Source organism: Cervus canadensis, chromosome 11 (assembly GCF_019320065.1).
Source record: "Cervus canadensis isolate Bull #8, Minnesota chromosome 11, ASM1932006v1, whole genome shotgun sequence".
Taxonomy (NCBI): Eukaryota; Metazoa; Chordata; class Mammalia; order Artiodactyla; family Cervidae; genus Cervus; species Cervus canadensis.
Window position 1 is genome coordinate 45,565,326 of NC_057396.1, and position 22,708 is coordinate 45,588,033.

Here is a 22,708-nt window from a genome sequence, read left to right on the forward strand (position 1 = left end):
GCACTTTGGGTACCTGATGTGAAGAACTGACTCATTGGAAAAGACTCTGATTCTGGGAAAGATTAAGGGCAGAAGGAGAACATGGCAACATAGGATGAGATGCTTGGATGGCATCACTGACTCAGGGGACATGAGTTTGAGCAAACTCTGGGAGAAAATGAAGGACAGGGAAGCCTGGTGTGCTGCAGTCAATGGGGTTACAAAGAGCTGGACACAACTAACCAACTGAACAACAAGAACAGGATATTTGCACAAAGGAAATTGCCCTACTGCAAAAGTGGCTCCTGGTCCTAATTGGATGCCCTGTCAGATCTTGGATGATGATACTAAACGAGGCTCCTATGTCCTGTGGGTTAGCATAGAAACTACTATTTGTCTTTAGCATACCCTAACAACTGTCTGAAGCACTGCGAATTGATTGGAACTTACATTCATCCTGGAGACCATAACCAACAGGAAGAACTGAAAAAATGAGTTATACACTGAAAAGGAGAATTGCTAAAATATGTCAAAAAACTAATGTAACTTGAAATGAGTCTTTGCCAGTTACCCACTACATATCAGAGTGGCTCCCAGAAGTAGGCTTAAATTAAGCCCCTTTGAAATATTGTATGATAAGCTATTTCAAGTGTCTGACCAGAAAGGGTATCTGTAAATACTCTGAAATACCTATTTCCTGCTAATTATGTTGAGTCTTTGGACATTATGAAAACCTCTGTTCTTGAGTTTTGCTCTATTATACTAACCTCTGATCTTGAGTAAAGGGCTCACGCTCATGCCCTTTCAGTGCCTCATAGAGGGGCTTTAACATGAGCCTATAGTTTGGGATCCAAATCCAACAGAACCCTGCCATTCCCTGGTACCCTCTCAGTTGTCTGCAGGTCTTCGGTGCCCTCAAGCCTGGAACTGCCTGCTTCCTGTCAGGTGAAATGCCCTCACTGTCCTTGGGAGAGGACAAAGCCCAGATAGATGCCTTGTTTGCATATCTGGGCCTTTTTCTAGGAAACTTTTTATCCACAATTAGCCAAATAGTTCAGGGTTCTGACGGTATTTTGTAGACATTTGTCATATGTAAGGTTAGCTATGAGCCAGTTGTCCACATATTAGAGTAAAAGCCTTTCATCCAATATTAAGTTTCTAAGCTTCCAGCTGCCTATGGAACTGAAGTAGCCTTATATTTTTTCTAACTCAGTGATGGAGTCCTCCTTAAAACTTAGAGAGAACAGCGGGCTGAGGATCAACTGACTGCAAGGTATATTGGACCATACAAGGTATTATTCACCATGAGCTCATCTGTCAAATTGCCTGAGATAAAACCTTGGATTCACCATACTTAGATTAAAGCTGTACCTCTATCTTTGAAAACAAACCCACCTTTGGAGAGGCCTGGGGAACAATGGGTTTGTGAACCCTTAGAGGACTTAAGATTGCTCTTCAAAAAGGATATGTTGAGTTTACAATTTCCTTACAGCTGGAGAAGGACAGATCAATCAACTTCTTTAACCCTATTCTACTGACCCACGCAGCATGAGGTTCAAGTAGTTGAGAGCTATACTCTATTAAAAATTCTAAACATTATTTCCTGCCTGTCATTTAACACTCAGGCAGAGGGGCAGAATTCCCTGAGGCAGGTCATTATATATGATTATAATAACAGAAGCAACTCTCACAGGTCTTCAAAGATGCTCCAGTGTGTAGAAGTGAAGTGAAGTGAAGTGAAAGTCACTCAGTCGGGTCCAACTCTTTGCAACCTCATAGATTATACAGTCAGTGGAATTCTCTAGGCCAGAATACTGGAGTGGGTAGCCTTTCCTTTCTCCAGGGGATCTTCTCAACCCAGGGATCGAACCTAGGTCTCCCGCATTGCAGGCGGATTCTTTACCAGCTGAGCTCCAGTGGGTGGTTTCTGTTAAAAGCTGAATTCCAGAAACTGTTTAGAGTTATTTCTGGTCATGGTAGAGTTGGTGAGAGATAAAGCAGAGCTCACAGTGAGTAGTGCCCTGTGTCCCAGTCTTCTCTGCCCATCCCAGGGAGCAGCAGGGCTCACAGAGGCTTCAAAGAGTTGGATGTCAAGGTGTGCACTTTGCAGGACAGCCTGACTCAGTGTGGGGTCCAGGTCCGGAGAGTGACTGCTGAGCTAGAAAGAAGACTTGTTGCTTGTACCATGAACCCCAGGAAGACTCTGGAAAAGTAGGAAGACGGCCTCCATTCACAAAACCTCCAGTAAGGAGATTGGATCTGAACCCCACCCTTCTCCAGCATTATTGTTCTGGGCTTTAGTTTTAGCTACCCTAAACAGAGTCTAAGTTTCCCTGAAGCTGTTGCTTAGCAAGATCTCAGCCCATTTTAGTCTTTATCCCTTCAGGGTTGAGCAACTTGGATTGAACTGATATTTCACCTAGTGAGTGAGTGTGAAGGCACCAGATTCCCTAGGAATTCAGCAGAAAGTGCAGGGAGGAAAGAGAGGTGCCTCTCAAGCGCTCCCACCGCCCACTCAGACTTCTGTCGCAGATCAGCTCTGCTCCTCCCCGGTCCATCTGAAAACAAAATCTGAGAGCGGAAAATCAGAGCCAGTGAAGAATGAGGAAGCTGAGCTGCTGCTGCTGCTAAGTTGCTTCAGTCGTGTCCGACTCCTAGCGACCCCATAGACGACAGCCCACCAGGCTCCTCTGCCCATGGGATCTTCCAGGGGTTGCCATTGCCTTCTCCAGAGGAAGCTGAGAGGCATCTCTTAGGAGGGAACTTTGGTCTTTGAAAAGGCCAGCGGAGAATCTGGGAAACAGAATCAGCAGAAAGAAACCGGTTTTTGAAAGCAGCTACAGTAAATGAGTAGCTGAACCCTGCTTGAGAAGAGAGTCACCACCCCTAAAAATGTTTGTGGAACAGGTGAATTCTCTATTAAGGCTCATGGGCAGAAGCTGATAAAGATGCAGAAAGCAGTATGTAACCTGAGATTCCAGAAGAGCAGCCTGGAACCTATTGTAGAGTCATCCAGCCCAGTGACTTAGCAGGGACCAGGTTCAAATGCAGATCTATCTGTAATTCAGTATACAATTTCACAGGTCTCCTATGTATCTGACTTTTTCATGACAGAGCAACAATCTCTGCTGTAATGAACCAGAGTGGGTGTTCCAAACAATCACTACCTAGCAGAAGCAAAGGTGTGGAGGACCCAGAGTGCCTGGGTGTGGCATTGTTCACTTGACACAAATTTATTATGTGGTCTTGTGAAAATCATGTAACTGCACTAAGCTCTGTGTTTCTCATTTTAAAAACAGATGCAGAGGTTTTGTGAGAGAAACAATAAAATGTACAAGTGTATGGTTTCATATCTACAAAACCAGCAATGGTTTCCACATTCAATCAAAGAGATCATTGATTACTCTGATAAATTATATCTTTAGCCAGACTCTCCACCAGTGCCCAGTGCAGGGATGAAGATGGTGTAAGTTATGCTTTTGTTCACAAGCGGAGAGTGATATACAGGAGGCAAAAAGGAGAGAGAGAAGAAGCCTGTAGCTCAAATAGAATATACGACTGTTTGCAAAGGTCAGGCCAGGCAGAAGGAAATAAAACAACACCCTAGATAGTGGGTGTGTATTTCTGAATTTCACTATAAGCCAGATAGGAGCATATGTTTTGAGCAAGCCTCTCGTTATTACCTAGGTAGAATGGTAAAGTTTCCAGATTATAGAGTAAGACCTATAAGGTGAGCCCCAGCTCTCTCACAATGTTACAAATGTAGAGAAAATCAGAAAGAGGCTTGGTTTATTTCAGATCTTGCAGAAACCCTTTTTAGGAACCTTTCAGGCTGGCTGACACATTTGTCTGTAGGTTGTTAAAGGAAAAAGTTGAAAAGAAGTTATTCTTGCCTATATGTTTCTGCTATGAAGCAGGTAAGAATCAATATTTTCAAGCAAAGACTCAGGTCAAGTGAGATTAAATACTGAAAAGGTGTTGGATAGATAAGAAACAGATGTTTTTGTGTCATTGACTCTTCGGTGGTGGTCACCAGAGGGATCAAAGTGTATGAACCCACAGAATACCGGCAGTGTGAGGTACTCACAGTCCTTCCAGAGCCAGCAGGACAACCACTGGTATGAGAGGAGGATGTAACTCTCTCGTGAGTCTGGTGACAAAGTGAACGTTTCTGTTAGAACATTTTAAGGTATGGTTAATTGCTTAGTGATTCCATAGCTACTGAGTAATGACCTGTATTTGTTACTTTCCTCAGCAAATGTGTATTGAATACCTCTTCTGTGCCATGCCAGGTGCTAGGAAAATCTAGCACCAAATCCATCTTGCAACCTATTCCTATAAATAAACTTTTATTGGAACAGAGCCATACGCACATATTTATATATTGACCATGTCTGCTTTGATGTCATAATGACTAAGCTGGAGTTGCAACAGAGATTGTATGGCCGACAAAGCCTAAAATGTTTATGATCTGAGTTTTTTCAGAAAAAAAATTTACTGATCCTCCAAGTAAGAAGAGTCACACCATAAATGCATTACAAATGCACGATTGGTCAGTCAGCTATCTTCCAGCCCAAATTCTCATGGTAATTGTCATAGGGTCAAAACTAACTCAGTATCTGTAAGTACACTGCTATGGGGCTTTAAGCCTGTCTTCCTACCCTGAAAATTGGCCCAAGTGTTATGTTGTTTTAATTCAAAAGCAGGGGCTACAAGATAGAGCCTATTATTTATAGACCTCTGCCTGTCTCATTGGATAGCTGTCTGTCCATATATCTGAGTATTTCTACAGAAGGGAAAAATGGTTTGTGAAACTGTTAGTTGCTCAGTTGTGTCTGACTCTTTCTGATGCCATGGAATGTAGCTCACTAGACTACTCTGTCCCTGGAATTTTCCAGGCAAGAATGCTCCAGTGGGTAGCCATTCCCTTCTTCAGGGGATCTTCCTGACTCAGGAATAGAACCCAGATCTCCTACACTGAAGGCAGATTCTTTACCATCTGAGCCACCTACATATCTTTGTACAACATTTTCTAAAACTCTATAAGTAAATTCCAAAGCTGAGGACAATACAGAACTTTAAAACCATTTTCAGGGAAATTTTAAACTCCTTTGTAACAAGGTATACCAATCTATACTTCTACCAGCCATGTAAAAGGAATTTTCACCTTGGGGTCTGTGGAAGACAATATTCTTTTTAGATGTTCACTAATTTGATAACTGAAATTTTTTTTTTACTGTTTCTTCAGATGGTGAATATAGGCCAACCTTGTGGCCATTATCAGTCACTTCTTTCTGAGAGTTCTTATCCAGGGTATCCTGAAAATTGTCCCTCTTGATTCATGAGGGTGTCAGTCCTCTGAGTCAACTGTTCACAGCCATGACTTTGTGACCATTTGTGACATCCTGGCAAAATGTATGCATTTATATCATCAGCGCCTTAACAGTGGGGACCTTGGGGTGGTTAAAACCCTGTGCTTTGAGTTGGGAGTATTTTCTACAACATCCTTGAATAACCCTGTCCCTGATCTGTTTGGTTCTAACTCTACAGATGATGGGGTTGAGCATGGGAGGTACCAGGAGATAGAGAATAGCAAACATGACATGTACTACTCAGGGCACATGACGTCCAAAGTGGTGGTTAAGGAAAGTAAAGAGAGCAGAGGTGTAAGAAGCCAAGATGACGCAGATATGGAAGGCACACGTGCCGAAAGCCTTGAGCCGGGCTTCACTGGAGGGTAATCCCAGCACAGCTTTCCGAATCATCACATAGGATACATGATGACAATAATATCAAAGTCCTAACACCAAACCTACTCATATGGCTGATGCCAATTCTTAAAGTTAATATATATGTATGGAAAAGGATTTGGGAAATACATCCAAATGACATAACATTTAAGAATAATGGTGAGATTTGTGATATTTTGATTTTTTTTTTTTTGGCACATTTAAGTATCTTTTAAAATTATCAATGACTGAGGAAGTTTAATTTCAGTATGAGAAAAAAAGTATTTGAAATAACAACAAAAGTGTACAGAAGTTAATTTAGTGCCAAAGCCTAGGAAGTGCAGTGGACAATTTTAGAACATGAGGAATTTTGGAATAAAATCCAGAAAGTTTGAAAGTCTAGGTGTAACATTGTTGCCAGAAATCGCAACTTCTTGAGACTCCTAACAATAAGAATTAGGTACACTAAAAGCTGGTCTCTCTTCAAAATTTGCTGATGCCCTGATGACAATGGATTTCAAATGAAGAAGTTCTGGGAAAGAAGAAGGAAGAAGAATCTCTTTGAAGATAACTATGTTGTAGGGTTCATAGTAGCAAGAAAGTACCTAGAAATTTAATTATTTATTAATATTCAATTCCCTTTTAAATTAAAATTTTAAACTAATTTAGAAAACTACATGTCCTTTATTGTTTTCTTATTTTTAACTTTATTGTGCCACATGTAATATACAAATAGTTGCGCATATTTAGGGCATACATTTTGACATAGGTGATTTGGACATAGGCATACACCAGTGATGCCGTCACCACAATCAAAGTAATGAACACACTTATCACATTTACTGCATTTGTATTTTTGTCCTCACTTACTACTCTCTTGTCAAAGTGAGTGATGAAGAATGTTCTAAAATCCAGGCTCTTACTTTACTAAAACCAATGTCAGATGAAGGTGCTTTAAGAGAAATCAGGAGTATGTTTGCTTTCTCAGAAGAAGCAGCTATTGGAGTCTAAAAGTACCTCCAGAAATAAATGGGTATTCTGAAGGACCATTGTCAAAATTCCCAAATTTTAGAGTTGTAAGGAATCATGATTCCATTATCAGTAAATCAGTTAATGAATGTGTGTCTCTATTTCATTTTAAAATTAGCTTTATGGCTGCATAAGTGGGGCAGTAAAATGCAAATATTTTAATACATAGTTTAATGATTTATGACACATGTCAATGTCTGTGTGGTTACCCACCCAATTAAGATATAGAAAATTTCCATCCCTTCATAAAGAGTTTCATTAGGGACAGAGTGAAGGGATAAAGTAGGTCATGAAATAGTTAATCCCATTAGGGGATTGTAAGTAGAAAAAAATATGGGCGATCCCTGTAAGTTAATGATTACTCAAGGAATCAGGTTTACTTGGCCACAAAACCATGCAGGCTTGTTTAGCAACAAAACCATGTGACAGAGCGTGAGACTTGCCCCCAAAACAGTAAAACAGTAGTGACATGAGGCCCACATCCTGCCCAGTGAGCTCAGGAAGTGAGGACATGCTTTTTGCACACACAAAAAGCAATACTTTGTGGACCTAACTTGACCATGTAGGTATAAGAAAACTCTTCTGCTTAAGCTGGAGAAGGAACTGATGATGGAAGCATGGTATCAACTCAAGAAAGGCAAAGATGTTCTCCCCTCCTCACTTGTTCTTTGATTATAAAACTATAGCCCAGTTAGTTTCAGGGTTATGGATTTTTGAGTTTTACCAAAAGAATGCACTGATAATAGCAAACATCCTCTTCAAACAACACAAGAGAAGACTCTACACATGGACATCACCAGATGGTCAATATAAAAATCAGATTCATTATATTCTTTGCAGCCAAAGTTAGAGAGGCTCTATCCAGTCAGCAAAAACAAGACCGGAGCTGACTGTGGCTCAGATCATGAACTCCTTATTGCCAAATTCAGACTTAAATTGAAGAAAGTAGGAAAAACCACTAGACCATTCAGGTATGACCTAAATCAAATCCCTTACAATTAGATAGTGGAATTGACAAATAAATTCAAGGGACTAGATGTGATAGACAGAGTGCCTGAAGATCTATGGATGGAGGTTTGTGACATTGTACAGGAGGCAGTGATCAAGACCATCTCCAAGAAAAAGAAATGCAAAAAGGCAAAATGGTTTCCTGAGGAGGTCTTACTAATAGCTGAGAAAATAAGTGAAGCAAAAGGCAAAGGATAAAAGGAAAGATATACCCATTTGAATGCAGAGTTCCAAAGAAGAGCAAGGAGAGATAAGAAAGTCTTCCTCAGTAATCAATGCAAAGAAATAGAGGAAAACAATAGAATGGGAAAGACTAGAGATCTCTTCAAGAAAATTAGAGATACCAAGGGAACACTTCATGCAAAGATGGGCACAATAAAGGACAGAAATGGTATGGACCCAACAGAAGCAGAAGATATTAAGCAGAGGTGGCAACAATACAAGGAAGAACTATACAAAAAAGATCTTCATGACCCAGATAATCACAATGGTGTGATCACTCACCTAGAGCCAGACATCCTGGAATGCGAAGTCAGGTGGGCCTTAGGAAGCATCACTACAAACAAAGCTAGTGGAGATGATGGAATTCCAGTTGAGCTATATCAAGTCCTAAAAGATGATGCTGTGAAAGTGCTGCCCTCAATATGCCAGCAGATTTGGACACTCAGCAATGGCCACAGGACTGGAATAGGTTAGTTTTCATTCCAGTTCCTAAGAAAGGCAATGCTGAAGAATGTTCAAACTACCACACAATTGCACTCATCTCACAGCTAGCAAAGTAATGTTCAAAATCTCCAAGCCACGTTTCACCAATACGTGAACCGTGAACTTCCACATGTTCAAGCTGGATTTGGAAAAGGCAGAGGAACCAGAGATCAATGTGCCAACATCCGTTGGATCATTGAAAAAGTAAGAGAGTTCCAGAAAAACATCTACTTCTGCTTTATTGACTAGACTAAAGCCTTTGACCATGTGGATCACAACAAAATGTGGAAAATTCTCAAAGATAGGGGAATACCAGACCACCTTATCTACCTCCTGAGAAATCTGTATGCAGGTCAAGAAGCAACAGTTAATACCAGACATGGAAAAACAGATTGGTTTCAAATCAGGAAAGGAGTACTTCAGGGCTGTATATTGTCACCCTGCCACCCTTATGGCAGAAAGCAAAGAACTAAAGAGCCTCTTGATAAAAGAGAAAAAGCAACGTGAACAAGTTGACTTAAAACTCAACATTCAAAAAGCTAAGATCATGGCATCCGATCCATCACACCATGGCAAGTAGAGGGGAAAACAATTGAAACAGTGACAGACTTTATTTTCTCAGACTCCAAAATCACTGCAGATGGAGACTACAGTCATGAAATTAAAAGACAGTCGGTCCTTGGAAGAAAAGCTATGACCAACCTAGACAGCATATTAAAAAGCAGAGACATTACTTTGCCAACAAAGTAATGTCAAAGCTATGTCCCTGTAGTCAAAGCTATGGTTTTTCAAGTAGTCATGTATGGATGTGAGAGTTGGAGTGTAAAGAAAATGAGCACTGAAGAATCGGTGCTTCTGAAGTGTGGTGTTGGAGAAGACTCTTGAGAGTCCCTTGGACTGCAAGGAGATCCAACCTGTCAACCCTAAAAGAAATCAGTCCTGAATATTCACTGGAAGGAGGGATGCTGAAGCTGAAGCTCCAATACTTTGGCCACCTGATGTGAAGAACTGACTCATTGGAAAAGATCTTGATGCTGGGAAAGACTGAAGGCAGAATGGGATGACAGAGGATGAGATGGTTGGATGGCATTACTCAACGGACATGAGTTTGAGCAAGCTCCAGGAGTTTGTGATGGACAGGGAAGCCTGGACTACTGCAGTCCATGGAGTCACAAAAATTTGTACGTGACTGAGCGACTGAAATGAACTGAACTGAAAGTTTCAGGGTAAGGCATTTCTCACCCACCCAGCTGTAAACTTCACAAATGTCTTATTCTAATAAATCATTTCTTATCTATCACTTTGTCTCTCGCTGAATTCTTTTCTACGTTGAGATGTAAGGGTCAGTAGTACTGGAGCTCTTTAGAGCCCTGCTGAATAGTCACCAATTTCAGTTTTGTTGCCTCTTTGTAGTTAAACTCTCCCATCCATCCTAAATGCACAAATTCTGATCTGATTTCTTTCTTGATATTTTTCTCTCTCACTAAAACTTGAGTCTTGTGTCTTGCTCAATATAAAGCTCTTCAGATTCATCCATACTGTTGTGTGTATGAGTGATTCATTTCCTATTATTGCTCAGTAGTATGCTTTATTTTCCTATGTACCTCAATTGGAATATCGTTACCCTTTCTTCTTTGCTTCAGTCCAAGTTTACATACAGTCTGGTAAATATATAAAATATGATATATTTATGTTTCAGTTGTTGGAACTTTTAAGCAGATCAATTTTGATTGAAATATTAAATAACACTATTCAACAAGAATCTGGAATACATGGTGTGACTAAAAAAAAAAAAAAGAAGGACATGTTACTCTCTTACTAAACACCTATTGCTATAAAAAAAAGGCATTTGTTCAAAACAATAAAGTCAATTCTTTTCCTTGACTCTGATTCAACTGACCATAATTATGTCACATTTCTATTTAATTTGCATCGGGTCAAAGATTTCTGGGACAGCTTTCTGTTTTTGCTGGAATTCAAATTATCTTCCATTTTGCCCACTTGCAGGATAAAGACAAGCTTTCAGTATCATCTCACTTAATGACTTTCTCTTAATTATTCATAATGTTACTAAATTTTAAGATTTCATTATCATACAAACATCCTCAAGATCTTGTTAAAATGGAAGTTCTGATTCAGTAGATCTGGAGTGAGGCCTGAGTCAAGAATTTCTGACAACACTTCTGCTCTGAGGCCATATTTTTTTGTGCAAGACTTTAATACATTCTGCATTTTTAAAGGCATGTTGGAGTGCTGCTTTCCTGAGATTACTCTCCATGGCACCCTTGAGTAATTTCTACTTGGTTATCAGCTGTTGAACTCTACTGGATGTATGTCTCATTTTGCTGAAGTACATAATCCAGTTTTATTCAGAAAAATATAGATGTGATGCATAAATGATAACTTTTCTATGTGTTCTTGCCTGTTTAAAATATCTTTTTTTCTCTTGCACTTCATTGATAGATTGACTGTATATAGAATCATTAGGCTTTAAATAATTTTCTCTGCACATTTAAGGTTTAGCTTAATACAGTAACTAAAAATAGAGCTAAAATTCTGGTTCTGTATGTCTGCACTATAAAATGTTAACCTGTCTGTGTCTTAGCTTCTCTACCTGTACAATGAGGATGTTGATACCTATCTCATTCGGTCTTACAGAGAATTCATGACTACATAGTTTATAAACCTCTAGAGTGCAACCTGGCATATAGAAACTATTAAATTAATTTCACCCATTCATGTCTAAGTCTGGGTAGACTAAAATTAACTTTTTGGTTTTTCTTTGTAGGTGATTTTTTTCCTCTTATTTTAAAGCATTAGGCTCCATTCTTTATCTTGACACTTTGAAATTCCACTATTATTTCCCAAATGCTTTTTCAGTTCTTTTTTGTTTTCTTCATTGCTGAGTATGTTACAAAATTTTTATTATGTTGCAAAATTTGTTTAGTCTTCAGTTGACAGGTATCTGGGTTTCCACATTTTAGCTGTTCTGTATACAGCTACTCTAAACGTATTAACGTTTTCTAAATTGAAGTATGGTTGATTTACAATGTTCTGATACTCTGACATCTTTGATGTAAATATAAACTAGTTATGTGGGGAATACAACTTGAAGTGGAACTGCTTGGTCAAAAAGATGTGAAACATAGTTAGAAATAGTTAAAAACATTTCCTGATGGGGCTGCACACAGTGCCTGAGTGCCTCCAATGCCCCACAATTTTGCCAACACTTCGTGTTGTCAATGTATTTCATTTTAGTTATTCTAATGACTTTGTACAGGCAATTCTTTCTGGTTTGAATTTTCATCTTCCTAATGAATAATAATTTGGGCACATGTTCGTTCGTGCCATTAGAGGTTCATTTACATTCCTTTAGCATAAAATTTTAATGAGCTTTTTGTTTTCTCTATTGATTGCAGTATGTTATTTCTCAGATATATGCACTGTGAATATTTTATTCATCTGTGGATCTCCTTTTCACTTATATCTTTTTCAGTAAATTGATTTTTATTTTGATGAAGTTCAATTTTTTTTTCTCGTTGGAATCCACTTGTGTGCGGAGACATTTTTTTCCTTTCCACAAGTTCATGACAATGTTATCCTATATAATTTTTTTTCAGAATTTTTTATAGTTTCAGCTTTCAAATTTAGGTTTATATTATATTGCAAATAAAGATGATTTACACTGTGGTAAGAATTAAGGTTCATTTTGGTTTTCATACAGATATCCATCCAGTGGTTCTATCCACATAAAGATATTTTTATGTCTCTGAAGTTCATTGATTTCTCTGATTAAGTCAGTTAATTATGTTTGGGGCTATTACTGACCTCATGATTTTCCTTCACAATATATTGATCTATTTTTCTATAAATACAAGATCACTCCCAGGATATGTGGAACACTAAGCAAATATGTTCTGTAGGGTCTCACTTAGGAAAAAAAATTTCCTTAGAATTCTATTTAAAAAACCACTAGCTTGTGTTAAATGAATTATTTATAGATGACAACTTAGAATAATGGATAAAAATGCATTTATTTTTGTGTTAGTTTTCTAGGGTCACCATTATAAAGTACCACAAACTGAGTCACTTGAACCCAGAAATTGATTGGTCATGTTAGAAGTTCCAGAGCTTAGAAGTCCCTGATTAAGGTATCAGAGGGCTGATTCCTTCTTTTGGCTGTGTAGGAGAAACTGTTCCTTGAATCTCTCCTAGTTTCTGTTGGTTTACTGGAAACATTGGTGTGTAAACATATTATCTTGATCTTTGTTTTCATGTCTATATGACATTCTCTTTGTGTGTATGTCTCAGTGTCCAAATTTTCTTTCTTTTTTTTTTTAATAAGGACACTAGTCATATTGGATTAGGAACCCACTCTACTTCAGCATGACCTCATCTTAACTAATGACATTTGCAATGGTCTTATTTCCAAATGAGGTCACATTCTGAGGTACTAAGTGTTGGAACCTTGCTATCTGAATTCAAATTCTTACTGATGAAGCCAAATCCAGCCTCTGTACCCAAATATCAAATCAATTTTGAGATAAAGTTTGGGGTGAAATAGAAAAGAATAGCTTTATTTCTCTGCTAGGCAAATGGGGTCACAGTGGGGTAATGTCCTCAAAACTGTGTGTCCAAATTTGGAGAGGTTAGTGAGTACTGATTATAGTAACAGTTCAAAGAGGTCATGATCAGCTTGTGGACATTCTTCTGATTGGTTGGCGATGTGGTAAGTGAGAGTCAGAATCACCAACCTTGTGGTTCCAACTGGTCTGGGGTCTCTGTGTTTGTGAGCAGCATACTGTTAATTTCTCCAACCTGGGAGGAGTTTCAGTATCCACAAAACAGCTCAAATATATTGTTACATATATATATATCTGCACACCTGTAATCAAGATGTGATGGTGCAGGAAGGAGGAACCCTTTCCAGGGCCCAAGAGAGGGCTCTTGTCTAACACTTAGAAATGAATTATCTAAGCAGACAAATGTGCTGACAAAGCAAGAGACTTTATTGGGAACTGGAGCCTGGGTGGAGAGCAGCAGCCTAGTGAACCCAGAAGAACTGCTCTGTCACATGGTTTGCACACTCAGGGTTTATGGTAATAGAGTTAGTTTCTGGCTTGTCCCTAGCAAATCATTCTGACTCAGGGGCAGAGCCCCACCATGCCCCTCCCTGGGAGAGCACTCACTGCCCAGCCAAGATGGATCCCAGGGAAAAGGATTCTGGGAGGATGCAATGACATATAGGCTGGTGGCTCATCTCTTCTTCTGACTTTTCTCAAGTTCTTTAAGTTGGTGGTAGATTGTTAGTTCTGCGTTCTTTACCAGGACCTCCTCTTGTGAGATAATGCATGCAGGTGGTTACTATTGGGCCTGGCTAGTGTGGGCAGGTTGGGTCTGTAGTTCCCCAACCTTTCTGGTCACAGAAAGTTTTTTATGCCCAGGAATTCCACAGGGTCATGGAAGGTATTACTGAGTACTATAGCCTGGATATTGCCTCTCAGCTCCGAGAAACTGTTCCAAAGAGATAAGAGAGGAGACGGGATATATAGGACTTCTGCTGAAGAAAAAACAAACATGTCCTTGAGCATCAAAAGATTATTGCTAATCATACAAAAGTGAGACATCTCAAGTTAATGATTTTAGTGCCTTTCCAAGAGTCTGGAATCATTAAATTGATTACTTTGACAACGTATCTTAACTATCTAGGACCAATATTTAGCTTTTCTCTCTCTTGAATCCTCCTCATGGCACATGGAGAGAAAAGGGACTGCATTGGCTGTTAGCATCATGGCTTAATGTCAAGCTGCATTTTTTGCTTACTGATATGGCAGGGGACATTTTTTATCCACAGGTGTCAGTTACCTTGACCTCACAGAGCCCTAATATCACACTAAATATGGATACTTCCTCTAAATGATTATTCATACTTGCATACAAGATTAAATACACATAAATTCTTAAGCAAATCCACTCCTTTACACATGTATTTATTTCTCTCTCTCAGATATACACATCAACATACAAAATGAATAAGCACACTTTCACATTGCACAAAATATCCTTCAGGTCTAAATATATATACTCTGCCTGCACACATCGTCAGTCATGTCTGACTCTTTGTGACCCCAGGGACTGTGGCCCGCCAATCTCCTCTGTCCATGGAATTTTCCAGGGAAGAATACTGGAGTGGGTTGCCATTTCCTACTCCAGGGGATCTACTCAACCCAGGGATTGAACCCAAGTCTCCTGTGTCTTCTACAATGCCAGGCAGATTCTTTACCACTATACTACCTGGGAAGCCCATACATAATCTGACTAACAATAAACTACAGTAATACAGATAAATTTACACTTAGGTTATCTCAACACACATTCTTTTATGTACATTCAAATCCCATGTCTTTGGATTTGTGTGTACATGGGAGAAAGGAGAATTAGGGGTTAATGCTTCCAGCTTTAGTCTCCAGTCTCAGAGGAAGCCAGTGTGGGTAAGAGGCAGTGGGACCCAGGATGGATTCAGAGAATTAGTATCTGGGGGAAGGAAAAGGCTAGGCTTTCATAGGTTTTTAAATAGGCTCTAGCAGGTGGTCTCTGTTAAAAATCTGATTTCCAGAAGCCACGTAGAGTTACTTCTGGTCACATTGGAATTGATGAGTACCAAAGCAGATCTCACAGTGAGGGGTCCCCAGAGCCCCATTCATCTCTATCCATCTTGGGGAGCCATAGGACTCACAGAGGCTTCAAGGAGCTACAGGCATGGTGTGCGCTGTGCAGAACGGCTGAACTCACTGGGGGCTCCAGATCTACAGACCATGACTGCCGATCTCCAGCCTGATATGGGAGGAAGACTTGCTGCTTGTTCTGTGTCCTCCAGGGAGAGTCTAGAAAAGTAGGAAGACTTCCTCCAAACACAGTCCTTCCACAAAGGAGGTTGGCTCTGAACCCCACACTCCAGCTTTATTGTCCTTGGTCTTAGTTTAAATACCCCAATGTAGGAAAGCAGAGTGTAAATTTTTCTGAAGCTATTCCTTAGCAAGTTCTCAACTCATTTTAGTCTATCCGTTCAGGTTTGAACAACATGGACTAAACTGATACTTTTCCAAGTTAATGATAGTGAAAGTATCAGGTTCATTAGGAACGGAGCAGAAAGTGCAGAGAGGAAAGAGACGTGCCTCTCAAGGGCTCCCATTTGTCACCTTAGACTTGGGTCATAGGTCAGTTCTGTTCCTATAGTGTTTACCCAAGAAACAAAATCTGGCAGTGAGAAGTCAGGGCCAATAGAATCACATGAGGAAGCCGAGAGGCATCACTTATGAGGGAAATTTGGTCTGTGAAAACGTCATTGGAGAGTCTGGGAAATAGATGAATCAGAGGACAAAAACTGGCTTTTCAAAGTGGCTACAGTATAGGAGTAGCTGAACCTTGGCTGAGAAGAGAGTCACCATCCGTAAGCGAGTTTGTACAACAGGTGAGTTATCTGTTAAGGCTCATGGGCAGAAGTCAGTAAAGATGCCATCCTAGAGAATGCAGCTTACACCCAGAGATGCCAGACGATCGATCAGAAACCTATTCTAAAGGCAACCAATCCAATGGTATAGCAGGGTTTCTGGTTTCAAATGCAGATCTTTCTGTAATTCAGAATTGTAGACAATTATATATACAATTTCACCTGGTGGCTCAGATGGTAAAGAATCTGCCTGCAATGCAGAAGACCTAGGTTCAATCCTTGGGTTGGGAACATCCGCTGGAGGAGGGCATGGCAACTCACTCCAGTATCCCTGCCTGGAGAATCTCCAAGGACAGAGGAGCCTGGCAGGCTACCGTCCATGGGGTTGCAAAGAGTCGGACACGACTTAGCGACTAATCACTGCACAGCACATATGATTCCACAGGTTCCCTTTGTATCTGACTTTTTCATGACAGGCCAACAATCTCTGCTGTATCCTACCAGAGTGGTTGTCCCAATCAATCACTACCTACAGAGGCAGTGGTGTGGACCACCAAGATCATTGGTTGTGAGTTAAGCATTTGGCACTGAATTATTGTGTAGTCTTGGGCAAGTCATATAACTACTCTGAGCTCTATTTTTCTTATTGTAAATAGAGATGCAAAGTGTGTGATAGAGAAGTAATAAAATGTAAAAGTGTATAGCATTATATCTACAATAATAGCAATGCCTTCTACAATTGATCAAAGCAATTAACACTCACTTTGATGAATTGTATCTCTAGTCAGCATCTTCACCAGAGCCCAGTGCAAGGGTGAGATGGCCCAAGTATTCTTCTCCAGGTGACCGTCAGTGTCAGTGACTATGTCCGTACAAGCAGAGGGCGACACATAAGTGGTAAACAGAAGGTCAGGAGGGAGCCTTGTGCTCAAAGAGAATATATGACTGTTTGGGAAGGTCAGGCCAGGCAGATGGGGATAAAACAAAATCTAAGTGCCCAGATAATGTGTGTGTATTTCTAAATTTTCTTTCTTTTTTCAATGATCTGTGATTTTGTTTTTAAACCTAAGCCTATGATCAGATAATTTACAGATTTTGGGTAATTATATATCTCTTCTAGTTTAATCTTTCTAATGAGTAGTCAAAAGCACCTTTATCAATCACATATATACAGTAGTTCAACAGTTGTGTTACTGAAAAGCATCCTTGTTTGAAAGATAATCCAGAGTTATAACAGTCAAATTAGACCTTATGAAGAATTCACAAGCAAAGTTTGTAACATATTTTGTCTCAGTGAACTTAAAAGCACCTGATCTTAAAGATCATCTATAACAGTGGTGTTAAATGCTCTTTATTTGATGATAAACATAAACCACAATAAGATGTCTTTCATTAAATAGAAGGAAATTTTTACATAGAAAATTTTAATTAAATTGGCATGTGTGTACACTCTGTTGCTAAGGCATGTTGGACTCTTTGAGACCCCATGGACTGCAGCCCACCAGTCTCCTCTATCCATGGGATTTCTCAGGCAAGAATACTGGAGTGGGTTGCCATTTCCTATTCCAGAGATTTTCCCAACCCAGGGATTGAACCTGCATCTCCTGCATCTCCTGCATTGGCAGAGGATTCTTTACCACAAGCCACCTGGGAAGCCCTTAAATTGGCATAATTTAAAAAAACAAAAAGATAAAGTGAACATTGTCAGTGTATCTTCAGCCCTTGCCTTGACAGGCTAACGCGAGCACAACTTGAAATCAGGTGAAGCTTGCTCTGTTCTATGAAACAGTGAAGGGATCTTCTCAATATTAAAGTATATTAATATAACCAATTATAGAAATCTGAATATAAAGTCAGTCTTCCATAGGGTTTGAGAAAGCATTCACCATTTCCCTGAAAAGCTTAACATTCCTCAATCAAGTTCAATCATCTCTTTTAGAAGGGGAAACAGTGATAATACTTGCTGAACCAGAACTACTAGCAAAATTCAAAAATCTGACCATATTCATCCAGCCATAGCTTGTCTGATTTATGCATTAGTCTCTTTTTTCAGATAAGCAATCAAGTTTTCCCTTTCTCCCTTCTTAATGCCAACAGAGATCATTTTTGTTCTAGGGCTGTATTTCTTGGAATTCAGCAAGTACTCCATCAGCATCTCTCCCCTGGTGATGCCTTTGTTCTTGTGGCATCTGTGTGAAGTGAAGTCGCTCAGTCGTGTGCGACTCTTTGCAACCTCATGGACTGTAGCCTACCAGGCTCCTCTGTCTATGGGATTTTCCAGGTAAGAGTACTGGAGTGGGTTGCCATTTCCTTCTCCAGGGGATATTCCCAACCCAGGGATCGAACCTGGGTCTCCTGCATTGTAGGCAGACATTTTACCATCTGAGCCACAGAATCTGTGTAAGATAATGCAACAGGCTGAATTGTCTTTCACCCAGGCAAACCGTGGAGTTTGACCCAGTCTTATGCTTGCCTCCCTTCTTCTCAGTATGACACTGGGCACACTTCTGAAGAAAAATCTTCTTCCTTGATTCTCAACATCTCCCATATTTAAGCTGTTCTGTCTCCTTATGCGACCAAGAGGTTCCTGCTCACAAGCAGAACATCCTTCTCTCTGAGTGTCTGTATTGTCACCTTATCATAGATAAGAGTGTTTGTTTTGAGCGAACCTATAGCTATTATAGGGCTTCCCAGGTGGCTCAGTGGTAAAGAATCTGCCTGCCAATGCACGAGATGTGGGTTCAATCCCTGGGTCAGGAAGAGTACTCAGAGGAAGAAATGGCACCCCACTCCAGCATTCTTGTCTGGAAAATCCCATGGACAGAGGAACCTGGTGGGCTATAATCCATATAATCACGAAGAGCTGGACACAACTGAACACTCTCGGATGAACCATAGCTATTATCTGAGCCTTGCTTTTGGCTCAGTGGTAAAGAATCCACCTGCCAGTGCAGGAGATATGAGTTTGATACCTGAGTCGGTAAGATCTCCTGGAGAAGGAAATAGTAACCTATTCCAGTATTCTTGCCTGGAAAATTCCATGGACAGAGGAACCTGGTGGTTACATTCTATGAGGTCCCCAAAGGGTCATACATGACTTAGCAACTAAACAACAATAGCTATTATCTATGAAGGATGGTAAAGTTTTCAAGTTAGAGAAAGATAGTCTGAGCCCCAATTCTTTAATAATGTTAAAAATCTAGAGAATATCATAATTATTTCAGATCTTCCAGAAATCCTTTCTTTCTTTCTTTCTTTTTACTACTGGATCTGGAATGAAATGTTTGTCCATACCCAGAGTTGATTTGTTAAAGGGAGTTTGAAAGATACTTTTCTTCTCTATATACTTCTGTTATAAAGGAGGTAAGAGCTAATTCTTTCAAACAAAGGTCAACTGAGAATAAATAGTGTGAATGTGGTGGGTAAGAACCAGATGAGTTTTTCTGTCACTGACTCTGAGTTAGGTAGTGTTCACATGTGGGATGAGACAGTAGGATTACCCCCACATAATGCTGGCAAATACCAGCAAGGATGATATTCACAAAGTCCTCCCCTGGCCAGCAAGGCAACCTCAGTATGAGAAGTGGATATAACTTATATACTCGTGGTGTTTAAGTGGGGGTTCTGTCAGGACATTTTAAGAAATGGTTAATTGGTCAGTGACTCCATTGCTACTGAATAATGACCTTTATTTGTTAGTTTCTTCAGTCAGCATTGATTAAAGTCCTTTTTGTCACAAAGCACAGGTTCTAGGAATAGAGCACAGCTCAGGGATGATTTCATGAAATTTAACACTTAGGACAGGAATTGGAAAACTAGAGCCTGCACCAACTCCACTTTGCATCATGGTTTTGTGCATAAACTTTTGTTGGAGCACAGTCACACTCACAGGTTATATATCAACTACGGCTGCTTTCATGCTACTCAGCTAAGCTGATTAGTTGTAACAGAGATTGTATGGCCCAGAAAGCCTACAATATTGATGATCTGACCTTTTACAGAAAAGTTTGCTGATCCTACAACTAGGAAGAGCCATACACTAAATTCCTTATGCAATCAGTACACAGTTGGTCAGTCAGATACCTTTGAGTCAAATCCTCATAGTAATTTTCTTAGAGTCAAAGCTAACTCAGTGTCACTAAATAAACTGCTTAGGGCCTTTAAGCCAGAGTTTTCCAAACTGACTTCCTACCCTGAAAAGTGGCCCATGTATTGTATTGTTGCTATTGTTTGAATTTTGATGTAGGAGGCCACAGCATGGAGCCTGTTTTTTTAAATAGAACTCTGCCTGTCTCATCTGGATGTCTGCCTGTGTGTATATCTGAATATTTCTGCAGAAGAAGAAAAGGAGATCCTCATGTAAAATACAAATACACTGACTCTGAATACCCACAACACTGGTCAGTCCAAGTGTGTATATAGTCCAGAGAAAGACAGGGCACAGGGGGTCGAGGCCTGACTCAACCTCTAACCAGCCGGTGCCCTTGGCTAGTATGCTTGCTCCATCTCCCAGAGACCAGCCCTGTCCTGGGAGAGGGCAGAGGGAAAGTATAGGCCAACCTTCCTCCTGGGGCCTAAGGAGATGCTGGGGTCCTTAGCTTTGGGAGTCTAGAACCGAACAGCAGGGAGACAGTGGGATCCTCTACAGAGTCATCCCCTGCAGAGTCGTCCCCTGCATAGTCATCCCATTTGAAGAAACAGGAGCTCTTTTCTGGTAGGAAGAGCAAGGGCAGATCACTGCTCCCCACATCCACAGAGCCTGGGTCCCCAGGAATGGGTTCATTGGTGAGATGTAGTGAATCAACTGCTTCCCTGAGGCAGGGCTTCCCAAGTGTGATGGAGGGATCTACGAGAAAGGTTAAGTGAATCGGTTGTTGGTTATAAATAGAACAGAGGGAAAGAAGTACTATGACATTATTTTCCAAGATAGTTTTCCTTCAGCAGATTCTACTTTCGAAATTTATAAAATATTGTACTTGCAACTAGTATGTTCTGACCCTATTTTCAAGGACATAAATATGAGTGAAAATTAAGGTTAGCAATGTATTATATTACAAAATTTTATATATTAAAATAGCTGAATTCATTGTAGCTTACCATTAAGCCCAGTTGCCCTATATTCAATTCTTCCATCGAAAGGATTATCAATAATAATAATAATTTACTTTAAAGCGATCACCTGCAGAGACTAGATCACCTTCCCAATGGAGAAACACTAACCATCCTGTGATGTTGACTTCAGGGAACAGCTCTTCTGATCCGGTGTCCTTCATCCTGCTTGGGATCCCAGGATTGGAGAATTCCCAGTTTTGGGCTGCCTTTCCATTCTGTGCCATGTATGTTGTGGCTCTAGTCGGCAATATCACTCTCCTTCATGTAATCCGAACTGATCCCACCTTGCACGAGCCCATGTACCTCTTTCTGGCCATGCTGGCTACCACTGACCTGGTCCTCTCCACTTCCACACAACCTAAAATGCTGGCCATATTCTGGTTCCATGATCATGAGATTGAATACCATGCCTGCCTCATCCAGTTGTTCTTCATCCATGTCTTTTCTTCTGTGGAGTCCGGGTTGCTCATGGCTATGGCCTTGGACCGCTACGTGGCTATCTGCTTCCCACTGCATCACTCTAGTATCCTGACCCCATCTGTCGTGGGTAAACTGGGGGCAGGTGTGATGATGAGAGGGCTGCTGTGGGTGAGTCCTTTCTGCTTCATGGTGTCCAGGATGCGCTTCTGCCCTAATTGGATCATCCCCCAGTCATACTGTGAGCACATGGCTGTGCTGAAGTTGGTGTGTGCTGACACTAGAGTTAATCGTGCATATGGACTTTTTGTGGCCTTCTTTGTGGTTGGCTTTGATATTATCGTCATCAGTGTATCCTATGTAATAATTTTGAGAACTGTTCTGGGGTTACCCTCAGGTGAAGCCCGGCTCAAGGCTTTTGGCACATGTGCCTCCCATATCTGTGTCATCTTGGCTCTTTATATCCCAGCCCTCTTTACTTTTCTTACCCACCGCTTTGGACATAATGTGCCCCTAGTAGTACATGTCATGTTTGCTATTCTCTATCTCCTGGTACCTCCCATGCTCAACCCCATCATCTATGGAGTTAGAACCAAACAGATCAGGGACAGGGTTATTCAAGGTTGTTGCAGAAATGACTCCCAACTCAAAGCATAGGGTTTTAACCACCCCAAAGTCCCCACGGTTAAGGCATTGATAATATAAATGCATAAAGTTTGCCAGAATGTCACAATTTTTTTTTCAAATTTATTGAGGTATAGTGAAGTGAAACTCACTCAGTCATGTCCAAATCTTTGCAACTCCATGGGCTGTAGCCTGCCAGGCTCCTCTGTCCATGGAATTCTCCAGTCAAGAATACTGAAGTGGGTTGCCATTTCCTTTTCCAGGGGATCTTCCTGATCCAGAGATTGAACCTGGGTCTCCTGTACTGTAAGCAGACTCTTTACCATCTGAGCCACCAGGGAAGTCCGTATTGAGGTATATGTAACATACAAATAGTTGCACATATTTCGGTTCAGTTCAGTAGCTCAGTGTCCAGTTCTTTTCGACCCAATGGGCTGTGTGTGGCACACAAGGCTTTCCTGTCCATCACCAATTCCCAGAGCTTACTGAAACTCATGTCCATCAAGTTGGTGATGTCATCCAACCATCTCATCCTCTGTCTCCCCTTCTCCTCCTGCCTTCAATCTTTCCTAGCATCAGGGTCTTTTCCTGATACTGATGAGTCAGTTTTTCACATCAGGTGGCCAAAGTATTGGAGCTTCAGCTTCATCAGTCC

General features: G+C 40.5%; 1 protein-coding gene across 1 annotated transcript; it reads left to right on the top strand.

Annotated features, from left to right (window-relative positions):
* The first annotated feature begins 21,127 nt into the window (after positions 1-21,127).
* Positions 21,128-22,086, top strand: LOC122449312 (olfactory receptor 52R1-like). Its single transcript, XM_043480838.1, has one exon. It carries the CDS (start codon positions 21,130-21,132, stop codon positions 22,084-22,086), a length of 957 nt encoding a protein of 318 aa, XP_043336773.1. The 5' UTR covers positions 21,128-21,129.
* Positions 22,087-22,708: the final 622 nt, after the last annotated feature.

What these genes read in the sequence shown, in the direction of transcription:
- LOC122449312 (XM_043480838.1), top strand. Translation starts at nt 21,130, where the DNA reads ATGTTGACTTCAGGGAACAGCTCTTCTGATCCGGTGTCCTTCATCCTG.